This window comes from Hyaena hyaena, unplaced genomic scaffold (assembly GCF_003009895.1).
Source record: "Hyaena hyaena isolate Hyena2069 unplaced genomic scaffold, ASM300989v1 scaffold_317, whole genome shotgun sequence".
Classification (NCBI taxonomy): Eukaryota; Metazoa; Chordata; class Mammalia; order Carnivora; family Hyaenidae; genus Hyaena; species Hyaena hyaena.
Window position 1 is genome coordinate 1601377 of NW_024080950.1, and position 12885 is coordinate 1614261.

The 12885-nt window shown below is 33.9% G+C and overlaps 1 protein-coding gene across 3 annotated transcripts in view; it reads left to right on the forward strand.

The window, feature by feature from the left end:
- Window positions 1-12885, forward strand: part of UBR3 (ubiquitin protein ligase E3 component n-recognin 3) — a 234960-nt gene that overhangs the window by 81366 nt on the left and 140709 nt on the right. For all 3 annotated transcript variants that reach the window (XM_039248804.1, XM_039248806.1, XM_039248805.1), the window contains exons 9-14: window positions 923-1102; window positions 1671-1804; window positions 8287-8373; window positions 11353-11418; window positions 11502-11591; window positions 12718-12846. In XM_039248804.1, coding sequence (XP_039104735.1) covers window positions 923-1102; window positions 1671-1804; window positions 8287-8373; window positions 11353-11418; window positions 11502-11591; window positions 12718-12846 — 686 coding nt within the window. The remainder of the gene's footprint in view (window positions 1-922; window positions 1103-1670; window positions 1805-8286; window positions 8374-11352; window positions 11419-11501; window positions 11592-12717; window positions 12847-12885) is intronic.

Sequence of the window (12885 nt, forward strand, 5' to 3'; positions counted from 1 at the left end):
GGTCTTTGTGAAGCAACCTGAGGGTAAAGTCCTAGATTTTTATGATTTTTCTCCAAGATTTTTTAGCATACATGCTTATCTAGAGTCAGTTTTTGTTTCTGTTCATGCTAATTGTTCTTATAAAATTTAAATTAAACATATATAAACTGATGAAATATGAATGCATAAAGAGAGGTATTACAAAGCTTTTGAGAGACAAAAAAGTAAGTGCCTAAGAAATGCTAAAAAATCTTGGGGTTAGTATGTTTTATAGTAGGAATGGGGAGCTCGTTTGTCCAATGAATCAATTAAGTTGGAATAGGTTAAGAGAGCTAATGCATATATGCTCTAACTTCTAATAGTAAAGATTTTGTACCTGCCTAATTTTTCCCCACCCACAATAATGTATTTAAACCTTAAGGATTATTTTTAGAGGCTTAAGAAGTTTATTTATGTGTGTATCTTTCATTTTTGAAACACTGTGTTTGCTAAAAAAAAACTATATGTATTTTTTGAGTAGAAGACAGCAACTAAATATATATAGCTTATACAGATTTGTTTGATAAGGTGGAATAAGATTAATCGAACAATAAAAATATTTTACCAATTAGAACTGAAGATAATGCATTATGTTGTTAAAATCAAGAAAATAATAAGGTTTTATGAACATATAGGTAGCTCAGTATCATAATATTTAGACATGTGGTCATAATTATTATAATGATGTACTAAGTATTATATTAATGCTTCATTTAATTTCCTTAAGGTATGTGTCTTTTCCCCATTTTACAGATGGGGAAATTGATTCAGAGTATAAGTAACACACCGTATGTCAGGCTGGAGTTTGAATTTAGATGTCCCTATATATAATCCGTATCATTGGTAAAGTTTTCGCTTTGTTTTGTTTTTAAACTTATTTGTTACTGGGCTGTGTCTGTTTTAGATGAAGAAAATAGTTTACATGTGGTAGTGAACTGTGGAGAAGCATTACTGAAGAATAACACTTACTGGCCTCTTGTCAGTGATTTTATTAATATCCTTTCTCATCAAAGTGTGGCTAAGAGATTTTTGGAGGACCATGGTTTGTTAGTTACATGGATGAACTTTGTATCTTTCTTTCAAGGTATGAATTTTACTTTTTTGGTTAAGTTTTTAGTTTACAAAATGCCTAATGCAAAACTATCAAATAAACTAAGTAAAAAATAATAGGACATCATTCAGGTTTCCTGTGAAATGTCTCATTTTAATTAATATTTGGAAGTACTTTAATCAAGTGTTTATGAAAATATATCAGAGTTAGGAAAAATGTCAAATTATTAAAAAGGAAACAGGAGTGTAATTTTTAAGCACTTTAAACCATTAAGATAGAATTTTTAAATCTATTATCCAAGAAAGATTTATAACAATTTCATAAAATTTCAGTCAGCATCAATTAAAATAGTTTTGACTTTCTTAACATATTCAGTGATATTGTATAAGAGATAATTCACAAACTGTTCCTAAGAAAACCTAGCTTGTAAAAACTCCCAAAAAGACTAGATTATTTTATTTTAAATATTTACTTATTTCTATACATATTGTACCATTTGTGTACATTAAAGTGTTTGGTACTCAAAAGTATTTTACTTGACTTTCAATATAAATACTTGCTTCCATTTGGCAAGGTTTATATCTGCTTTAATTTTTGCAAGGTATGAACTTAAACAAGCGAGAACTGAATGAGCATGTGGAATTTGAATCTCAGACCTACTATGCTGCCTTTGCTGCTGAACTTGAGGCCTGTGCACAGCCAATGTGGGGGCTCTTATCACACTGTAAAGTTAGGGTATGTTGAAATATTTTTGTTACTTTCTGTCTTTACCTTTAAAAAAGTGATTTGAGAAAAAATATGGTTTGTTTACTCATATATGCTAATGGACAGTGTTTAATTGTGAATTCAGGTCTGTGAAAGCAGACCTGAGACATAATTATTATTAGGCAGGTAGGAGTTCATTATATTTTCAAGAGCTTTGCAGCCTTCCCTTACCATGAATAGCCTTGCAGCTTTGTAAATCTCCACATTCATTTTTATTGCTTCATTTTACCCATTGTCTTTTAAGGAATGAGAATAGTTCTCAAGAAAGTTTCCATTTTTAAGATTCCAAGCACAAAATTAATATACATTTCATACAGCTTCCAATTGTATATAAAAGGAATCTTAAAAGTAGCATAGCAGCAACATAAATTCTTAAATTCTTGGATAAGAAAATAATCACTTTAATTGCATGTGTGTATGTCTTTGTGTACAAATATGTATTTTACCTTTGCATTTTAAAGTATTGGTTTGACGGGTCTCCTGAATCCTTCAACAATCCAGAAAAATGGAATTCCCTGACCCTACTAAACCAAGAACTTGAATGAGATTTTACTATATGGATCCCATGGAGACCAACCTGACAGCCTGTACCACTAAGCATGCTGGACAAGATTTTATAGTGGAAATATTTTGAAGCCCTGCATTCTGATCTTTCTACTTAGGTCACTTGGTCAGCTCATTTAAAATTTAGAGTGTCTCAGTCTTTTTCCTTATTTTTTAAAAAACAAAACAAAAAAAATAGAAAGGAACACTTAAGTCTGCCTTTCTTCACAGGGCTATTACAAGGCTTTCCTCCATACACAGTTTAAATATATGGATTCCTTTAAGCAGATTTATATTTTCTCTTGTGACTTCAGCTGACTTACAACTTTGTTACTGTAGTCAGTAACAAAGGTCTGGTTATTCATGTAGATCTCCAAATAGGTACATGAATTTTCTCAGGCCCCTAACTTTCTAAATTCATCTGCCCATACTGAGTCCTTTATGTCATTTAATGGTATCTGAAAATATACAGTTATCCAGTATGGAAACTTTCTCTCCCTTCTGTGCCAGCTGTGTTCAAACTGTAATCAGATACCATGAAATATCTCTTCTGTTCCAGAAATTCTCCCTACCACTTCTTTCCTGTGTTTTAGTTTATTTCTTCACATATTAAAAATAACCTAGGTTGTTAAGATAATTTCTTAACTGGTTTTCCTGCATTTAGATTCCACCTACTTTAATCTGTCCCAGTGCTTAAAATTACTTTTCTAAGCTCTGTGCATATCTCTTCTTTGCTTAAAAATCATGAAAAGTTCTTATCTTTCTACAGGGTAACATCTGTGTTTCCTATAGAGACATTTAAGATCCTTCACTATAGGGGCACCTGAGTGGCTCAGTTGGTTGAGCTCAGGTTATGATCTCATGGTTTGAGTTTGAGCCCTATGTCAGGCTCTGTGCTGACACATCAAAGCCTGGAGCCTGCTTTGGATTCTGTGTCTCTCCCCCTCTCTGCCCCTCCCCAACTCACTCTCTGTCTCTCTCAAAAATAAATAAACATTAAAAAAATTTAAAAAGATCCTCCATCATTTGCCCTTAATTTGTCTCTGATAAGTCATCTTCCATCTATGCCCCTCCATCTATCTCCATGTCTTCATTGCATTGAATACCATTTTTTTTTTTTTTAAAGAACACACATGTGTGCGTGCACTTGGGGAAGGGGCAGAAGGAGAGGAAGAGAATCTTTTTTTTTTTAAAAATGTTTTATTTATTTCTGAGAGAGAGAGAGAGAGGCAGCATGAGCAGGGGAGGGTCAGAGAGAGAGGGAGACAAACAATCTGAAGCAGGCTCCAGGCTCTGAGCTAGCTGTCAGCACAGAGCCCAACGTGGGGCTTGAACCCCACAAACTGTGAGATCATGACCTGAGCTGAAGTTGGACACTTAACCAACTGAACCACCCAGGCACCCCGAGAATCTTAAGCAGGCCCCACACTCAGTGCAGACTTCCATGGGAGGCTCTATCTCACAGCTGTTGAGATCATGACCTGAGCTGAAGTCAAGAGTTGGAGGTTTAACTGACTGAGCCTCCTGAATACTGCATGCAGTGTCCTTTCTTGATTCCTGTGCTTTTGTTCAAGTTAGTCCCTTTTTTGGCTTATATTCTCTCATTCTTTCTGCTTAGTCTTACATGAGAATCATCTGAGAAGCTTTAAAAATACATAGCCTAAGCCCCACTGTCAGAGATTTTGGTTTGATGTGCAGAACGACTTTGGCTAACTTCTAACTTCACTTCTAACCAGAGTGAAGAACCATTAGTATTAGCTCTTAAAACAATGCTACTCAGCTGGAGTAGAATCAGTAGAATCTGCTGATTTAAGTTTTTTCAGTTAGGCTTACAATTCTAGTTTCAGTGTTTTCCCTAGTACTTTATTTAATTTCCACTATAGCATTTATATTAAAAAAAACCCTATTATATTTGGTTCGTTTGTTCATTCACTGAAAAAACATGTTTGTTGAATGCTCTTCTTAGACCTAGACACTATCTGGATTCTTGGGTTTTTGGTGTTGAACCACATAGGCATGGTTCTTGTTCTCATGGGGCAGTCTGGTCAGGGAGATAGACATTAAGTATGTAAACACACAGATTCATTTTGTAAGTGCTCTATAGGAAAATAACAGGTTGCCGTGAGAGTAATGAGTGTGGGGACTAATTAGTATTGTGCTCAAAAGAGAATTCTGGACTAAGGTTATATGTTTTAGACCCTTGGTACTGTGAATGGTATTCTCCACTGGGGGGATGGGATGAGATCAAGTAAGGAGAGAAGAGAAATGGACCCTGAAGAAAGAACTAACATTTTGACATCAGAGATAAAGGTGAGGAGAAAAACCAGAGGAACACAGTATCATATAAGCCAATAAAAGACAGCGATGCAACAGGGAGGTTGATATGATGATGTTAATGTGAAAAGATCAGTATTTTGGGAGGATCATGTTTAGGATGAATTTGAATTTTGAAGCTGGGGTTATGTTTATCTCTGTGATAATGAGAACTAATTGTTTCTAGACAGTAGTTTAATTTTCAGCTTTGAAGGTCAAGATTATAGTGTGTTGTGGTTCTCTTAACCTAAGAAGTGAAGAGAACAGGGAGAAAACAAGTTCATATCTTCCTGGTAGATTCTGAGAGAGTAGTTCCCCAGGTAAGGGAGTATTTAGTTCCTAAATAAGACATTCTCTTGATGAGCGCCCACACTATGTCAAACATTGTTCTTCACAGTATATTCTTTGCATTATGTTCTTTTCTAGTCTTCATTGTATCTCTTATAAAGTAGATAGTATCACCTTTTTCTTTAAAATTTTTATAAAAATATTTGTTTATTTTTGAGTGACAGAGAGACAGAGCATGAGCAGGGGAAGGGGGGAGAGAGAGAGAGAGAGAGAGAGAGAGGAAGACACAGAATCTGAAGCAGGCTCCAGGTTCTGAGCTGTCAGCTCAGAGCTCGACGTGGGGTTAGAACTCCCAGACCATGAGATCATGACCTGAGCTGAAGTCGGACGCTTAACCAAGTTAGCCTAACAGTCGGTATCTGAATGCCCCTTATCTTTTTCTTTCAGAAAGAGAATAATGTTTATTTAACTAGAAGTTAAATAACTTCTGAAAGAAAGAGATGATACTGTCTACTTTATAAGAGACGTAATGAAGATTAGAAAAGAATATAGTGTGAAGAACAATGTTTGACATAGTGTGACTTAGGTTTATTCAGCTTTAATAGAGGCTGAGTTGGAAAAGAAATCCATTTGATTTCAAAACTAGTACTCTTTACCATTTTGCTGTAATTGTTTCTTGAGCAAGAATGTCTAGAGTTTTTTTTTTAGCAGTAGTGTTGTTAGGCTTTAGAAATGTAAGCTAGAAGAAAGACCATTAATTAATGTAAAAAAAAGTAAGCTATTTCGTTGTTTCTATTCTTTTACAAAGCTAAAGGATTAACAATGAAAAGAACTTTACCTGATAGGTTACTTTCTTTGTATGATTGCCCTAAATGCTGTTCAGTTCTTGAAAATGCAAAGGGCTATTTAAATAATACTAGGTTAATAACAGATGGATTGGTTGAAAGGGATGGCACAGTTCCAGCACCTTGCTAATTTTTGGCTTCCTAACAGCACTAATAAGTTGCAAAATCTCCATCTAGTGGCAACTTTAGGTTACTACATGAATCTGGCCCTGACTGAAGCACTTAACTGCGTGTTAAGACATAGTGCTAGACTTTGACAGAGTATTTTACAAACATTATTCCATTTGCTTCTTTCACGGTATTAGGAAGTAGATAGTATTATGTCCATTTTTGCATATGGGTGACAGACTCAAAAGGTTATAAAACTAGTACGTTAAGATGTACATTGAATGTTTTTGGGTGGATGTGTTAGTGGTGGGAGATGATCTGAACATGATTATTAAATATGCTGTATTTAGGAATGGAATTAACTTGTAACCTTTTTAAAGCCTCTTAATGCATGCTTTTCACAGTTTTCTTCAGAAGGGCTGTATCTGTGTATACTTGTGCCAAGAGGGTATTATGATACACCTTTGCCCAAACCCTTGATAAAATGGGAGAACATTTGGTTTTAAGTGTTTCTTTATCCATGACTTATCTGCCATGTTAGCTTGGTTATGACACATTATTTATGGTAACTTAAAGGTGCTAGTAAATTTTTTTAGTAAGAAATAAGGGAGCAGAATGAATAAAATAATATTTTTATGAAGGTGAATTTCATATAGGGTAGATTAAAACAGGGTGACACTCTTGGCAAGGAAACTAGATAAGTGATAGTTGGTCTGGATGGTAGAGTGAACCTACATGATAATATTAAGGAAGAATGAGCAGGATGGGAGATTGAGCAGGGCGAAGAAGGCAACAACGTGAGACTTTTTCTTTAAAGGCACAGGATAATTTATATATGTTAAAAGATTTTAACCTACTTGACTTTGATGCTACCTGCACTTTTATTATACATTAAGGCCCCAAAATGTCTGTCTTTCAAAATGTCTTTTTTAAAACCTTTTTTTATTAAGATCAAATTTACACAATCTAAAATTCACTATTTTAACCATTTTAAAGTATGCAGTTCAGTAGTGTAGTGTATTCACAAAGCTATGTAACCATTACCAATAATTCTCTGCTAGTCACCCCTCCTACAAAGAAATTTCATACCTCTCAATCCCAACTTCCTCTTATCCCCTGGAAACCACTGATCACCCATCTGTCTCTATGAATTTGCCTAATCTAGACATTTTATATAAGTGGAATCATACAATATATGACTTTTTGTATCTGGTTTCTTTCATTTAGCATAATGTTTTCATGGTTCAACTATGTTGCAGCATGTATCAGTACTTCATTTCTTTTGATAGCTGAAGTAATTCATTCCACAGATATATCACATTTTACTTGTCCATTCATGGGTTGATGCCATTTTTTTAAGCTACTGTGAATAGCGTTGCTGTGAACATTTGTATGTAAGTTTTTGTGTGAACATGTTTTTAATTCTTTTGGGTATGAGTGTAGAATTGTTTGATCATACGGTAACTCTGTGTTTAACTCTGAAGTGGCTGCACCATTTTACATTCCACCCGCAATCTATGAGAGTTCAGGTCTCCACATCTTTGTCAACATTTTTTTATTTTGCTTTTGAAAACTTAGAGCCTTCCAAAGAGGTGTGGAGTGATATCTCATTGTGGCTTTGATTTGTACTTTCCTAATGCCTCACAGTGTTGAGCATCTGTTCGTGTGCTTATTAGCCATTTGTAGATCTGCTTTGGAGAAATATCTTTCAAATTCTTTGCCCATTATTAATATTTTTTTAAGAGAGACTGTCATGATTTTCCATTTTATTGTTGCCTGTTTTAAATGGCATGCACTTATTCTTTCTTCTCAGCAAGCTAAGATATTCATAGGCTGCTTATAGTACTTCTTTGTTCTGCCCCCTCCTCCTTTTTGGTTTGTTATGATTTTTAATTGTGGCAAATATACATAACATACAATTTAATCATTGTTAGGTGTGCAATTCATTGACATTAAGTACATTTTCAGTGTTGTTCAACCTTCACCATTATCCATTTCTGACAGTTTCATTATCCCCAAAGAAACTATATCCATTAAACAGTAATATGAGGGAGCGTATAATATTTTTGGAATCTCTTCAAGTGGAACCTGATATGTAACACATAAACCTATTTCAGCTTTGATTAATTTTTAAGACTATATAGTAGAAAAGGTAGCATGTTGTGTTCTTTAATTTTCATAATTGTCACTTGTTACTATTAATTTGTGAAAGGTTTCTTAAAATTGCACATGTGGTTAATTTGAAAATATATATTTTTTACCATTATGTATACGATTTTTATGTATTACATATAATTGGAAGTTGAAAATATACATATTTATGTACTGTAAAATTTAAATAACTTATTATTTTAGGAAACTCAAGAATACACCCGAAATGTTGTTAGATATTGCCTTGAAGCTCTTCAAGATTGGTTTGATGCTATTAACTTCGTAGATGAGGTATGTATATTTATGGTATATATTAAGGTAATTAAGAAAAATAGTGTTAGCCATCATTTAACACTGAAAATAATATCATGGAATAAGCGAAATATGTTGAAATGAATGTAGTATGATTGGGTTTAAAAAAAAAGTGGGAGATCAGTTCCTTGACATTTTGGAGATTGTAAAGTGTACTAATCGTACTTGCTTATTTCCTAGAGAAGAGCATAATTTCTTTTTCTGTTACTAAATGTACATGTCTCCATATTTCTCAGGAGTGAAAATTAGTTTTATGTAGAGGGGTAAAGGTGACAGTGCAAATGTGAATAGGATGGGGAGATTAATGGAAAGGGTGTTACAACTTTATTAATTGGTCAGTGTTCTCTTGTGGGCTTGAACAAAGGTGATTGTTATTAATAATGCGCTAAGAGTTGGCATAGAACATACTCTGCATGGATTAAACAAGGGCTGCTTGTAATTAGCCAAGTTTCCTATCAGAAGCCCCTTTTATTTCTCTTATGAAGTGAGTTTAGAATATGCCATATGCAGAAGGAGGACCATATTTCAGACAACTCCAACTCCCCCATCTGATTTCTAAATCCTGGGCAGATAGAACTCTTGCTATTTTATTTATTTATTTTGGTGAGGTGGGGGGATTTTTCTTTCTTTTTCTTCGCCTTTTTAAAAAATTTTGATGCAATCACAGACTTATTGAAAAGTTGGAGAGGAGTACAAAGAACTTTGTTGAATTATTTGAGAGTTAAGTTGTTGACTTGATGCCCTTTACACCCAGATACTTCAGTGTGCATTTCCTACAAACAAGGACATTCTCGTATATAAACAGATACACTATAAAAATTAGGAAATTAAATTAATATATTATTACTGTTTAATTTTTAGAACTCATTCATGTGTATAAATTGTCCAGTGTTGTCCTTTATAGCAAAAGGATCCCATTCTGAATTACACATTGCATTTGGTTATCGTGTCTTTAGTCTCCTCCTGGAGCAGTTTCTCATTCTGTCTTTGCCTTGTAGGACAATAACATTTTCAAGAGTATAGTTGGCTCAGTTATTTTGTAGAACATCTCTCAGTCTGGGTTTGTCCCATGATTAGATTCAGATTGTGCCTCCACAGAACCCCTCTTCCTTTCAACCTGCTTTAAAACTCTTTTGCCCTCTAGGATTAGTTGGTCAGCTGGAGCTTCTTTCAATCCAGTTCTCGTTGTTATTTGCAACTTTAGGAAGTATGTTAAAATAGTAGCATCTCTAAGACAACACCTTGATTGAAGGAGGGGAAAACTCTATTACACATAGAGGGTTATGAAGTATTTTAACATGAAATTAACAGTTGAGCTCAGGGGTGGAGTTAAGCACAGTTAGAATCATGTATGGTATATAGAGCAGCTGAACTTGAGGAAATACTACATTTTTTTCACACAAATATTTTAGGAATATATTAAATATTATAAAGAATTTAAATAGATTTTTAATAGAAGAGAAAATAAGTATAGAACTTAAGGAATCACGTAATATGGCATGTTTTTTTTATGGTGTTTTCAAAGGCTTTTGTTTCTTAAAGTGCTTTGACATATTTGTTCCTCAAAACAACCCTGTGAGGTAGAGAAGGTATTTTATTTCCCTCTTTTTTTTTTTTGGTAGATGTAAAATGGAGATGCAAAGATAGTAAATCACTTGCCTATAGTTACATAGCAAATTATTGGTTGTTCTCAATCCAGAACTCACATCTCTCAGCTCCTTATCTGGTAGTATTTCAGTGATGCTGACTATTGGCTTTGGAAAGAGCTCTGGGTCAAGCAGGCTGAAGTATAAATTGTGGCTCAGCCACAATCCAATGAGCTGTGTGATCCTAGATAGGTTTTTAAAATTTAAAAAATTTTTAATTTTTTTAGCATTGCTAAATCCATCTCCTCATCTGTTTATTAAAGGTAGTAATAGTAGCCAATGAGGACTGACTAAGAGGCACAGTTTACATTTGTGATAAATATTTCTTTTACCATCCTTGTTGGTGGATGTCAGAAGTTATTGGGGCAATCGAGCACAGTTAAATAAATATTTTTTGAACTGAATTAAGGCAAATCAAACAGTCATATAGAAACAAGGTATGGGGGGTGCCTGGGTGGCTCAGTGGATTAAGTGTCTGACTCTTGATTTCGGCTCAGGTCATGATCTCACAATTCATGGGTTCGAGCCCCATGTTGGGCTCTGTGCTGACATTGTGGAGTCTACTTGGGAGACTCTGCCTCTCTCTCTCTGCCCTTCCCCAAATCATGCGCACACTTGCACTCTTTCTCTCATAAGAATGCCAAAGTTCTTTGATATATATAGTACTGAGTCTTCTTATAGAGGCTGTGTTTTCAGTGCTGTTATGGAGAGCAGCTCACCCAGCTTGTGAAGGAACATAGGCCCATCACTTGTACCTCACTTTTAGGACTGTGATAGAGCCTCTTACCACTCTGAATAGAACAGTGGAGTTCAGGCTGGCTCTTCAGTTCACTGTTTGTTAACTCTAGGAAGTTATTTAAGTTTCCAAGCTTGAATTTCTGTACTTATAAAATGAGAACATTAATAGTTTCTACTCCATAGGGTTCTTGTGAGGATTAAATGAGGTAATGTGAGTATGGTCAGTTGTGATTATTGTTCTTACTACTCTCATCATGTTTGGCATGCATGCGTTTGAAGATTCCCAAATAGGATACTGTAGGAGGAAATCTATTCCATCCCTTGTTCAATGCTAGATGTTTCAGAGGATTCAGAGTTGAGTAGTATGTAATTTCTGCCTTCAGAAACTTGGATTTAGGGGTATAAAATGGAATTTTATACAGGGTTTTTTTTTAAAGCTAATCTAAAATTTTAAGTTTTGATTAAAATGGTATAGGAATAAATCAAGTTGAAAGTGTGGTTTTCGCATTTTGAAACTTTCTTTGAACTTGTGTAAAAGCTTCTTCGACTTAAGGATTTTATTTCTTTATTCTAGCCAGCACCTAACCAAGTCACTTTTCATCTGCCCCTTCATCGTTACTATGCTATGTTTTTGAGTAAGGTAAGACTATCATTAAACACTTTTGGTATTTTTTTTTAATATTGGGGAATAAGTATTGAATTATTTTTTCCCATAATTTTTAGGCTGTGAAATGTCAAGAACTAGATTTGGATTCTGTTTTACCTGATCAGGAAATGTTAATGAAACTAATGATTCACCCACTCCAAATTCAAGTATGTATTCAGGCTTTAAAAAGTTTCGAATTTAATTTCTTGGTTAAATGATTTCTTCGTTTTATTTTACGGTTTTACATTGTTATTATAGCCAAAATGTTTGAAAAGCTTTTTTTAAACTTGAGTATTTTTGCCAGATTATATTTTGGTGTTTTTTGTTCTGTGAGATTTACAATGAGTTATAATTTCCCCAGAGATTCTCTTCACCATATTATAGGGAAGTTTTTAACATACTACAGCACTGTTTTGAGAGTCAGGAGATGCAAAAGAGTTCTGGCATTGGTGCTATTTCTATTTTACCAAAACCATGTTGTTTGGGGTAACCTACCTACTTGATTCTTAGTTTCCCTATCTGGAAAATGAGAGGAAAGAAAAGAGAGAAGAATATTTCTGCATAAGCACTATGGTTTCTTTCAGTTCTATTACTGTAATTTTATGGGCCAACCTTTTATGTACAGTACAGGGATGTGTACTTCAATTTATTTTTCCTGGCAATTTTTTTTTTTTTTTTTTTACAAATAGTGTATTGTCAAATTAGTTTCCACATAACATTCCTGGCAATTTTAGATTTGTTAAGTATTATTGAACTTTAACACTAGGAGTTAGGAACAAATAAGAGATGAAGTTGATACAGGACACAAATACATGAAGAATTAAACATCAGTATAATAAAATTTATTCTAATCTGACCTTCTCTTATCTGCCAATTTGAAAAGTTACTAATTTAGGTTGAAGGTTGAGTTAGGATATATTAAAGATATAGACTATATTTATTGATTGGAACAATTAGCTTTGTTTTATGCTTATTTGTGTGTTTCTTTAAGCATTATGTAAGTTGAAAGATTTCATTTAAAATTATTATAAATGTATCCAGGAATCATCATACTAACTCATGTATAAACTCCAAAAGAAGGGATTGTATAAAGTACAATTTTATACAAATTTAAAAATTTCAAAGTATGTATTTGAATAGAATATTTTAAACTAACATGAGGCAGAATGTCAGGCTCATTCTGTGATTAAGTTACAACATATTTTGAACTGATTATTCACTATAACATGATTTTTATAAAGATTGAATTTAGAATACTTCTTTGTCCAATTTACTTAATTTTTATTTTACTAGGCAAGTCTAGCTGAAATCCACAGCAATATGTGGGTAAGAAATGGTCTACAAATCAAAGGACAAGCTATGACCTATGTCCAGTCTCATTTCTGTAATTCCATGATTGACCCTGATATTTACTTATTGCAGGTAAGCCAGTTTGATAATGCAGACATTATTCTAGAGAAG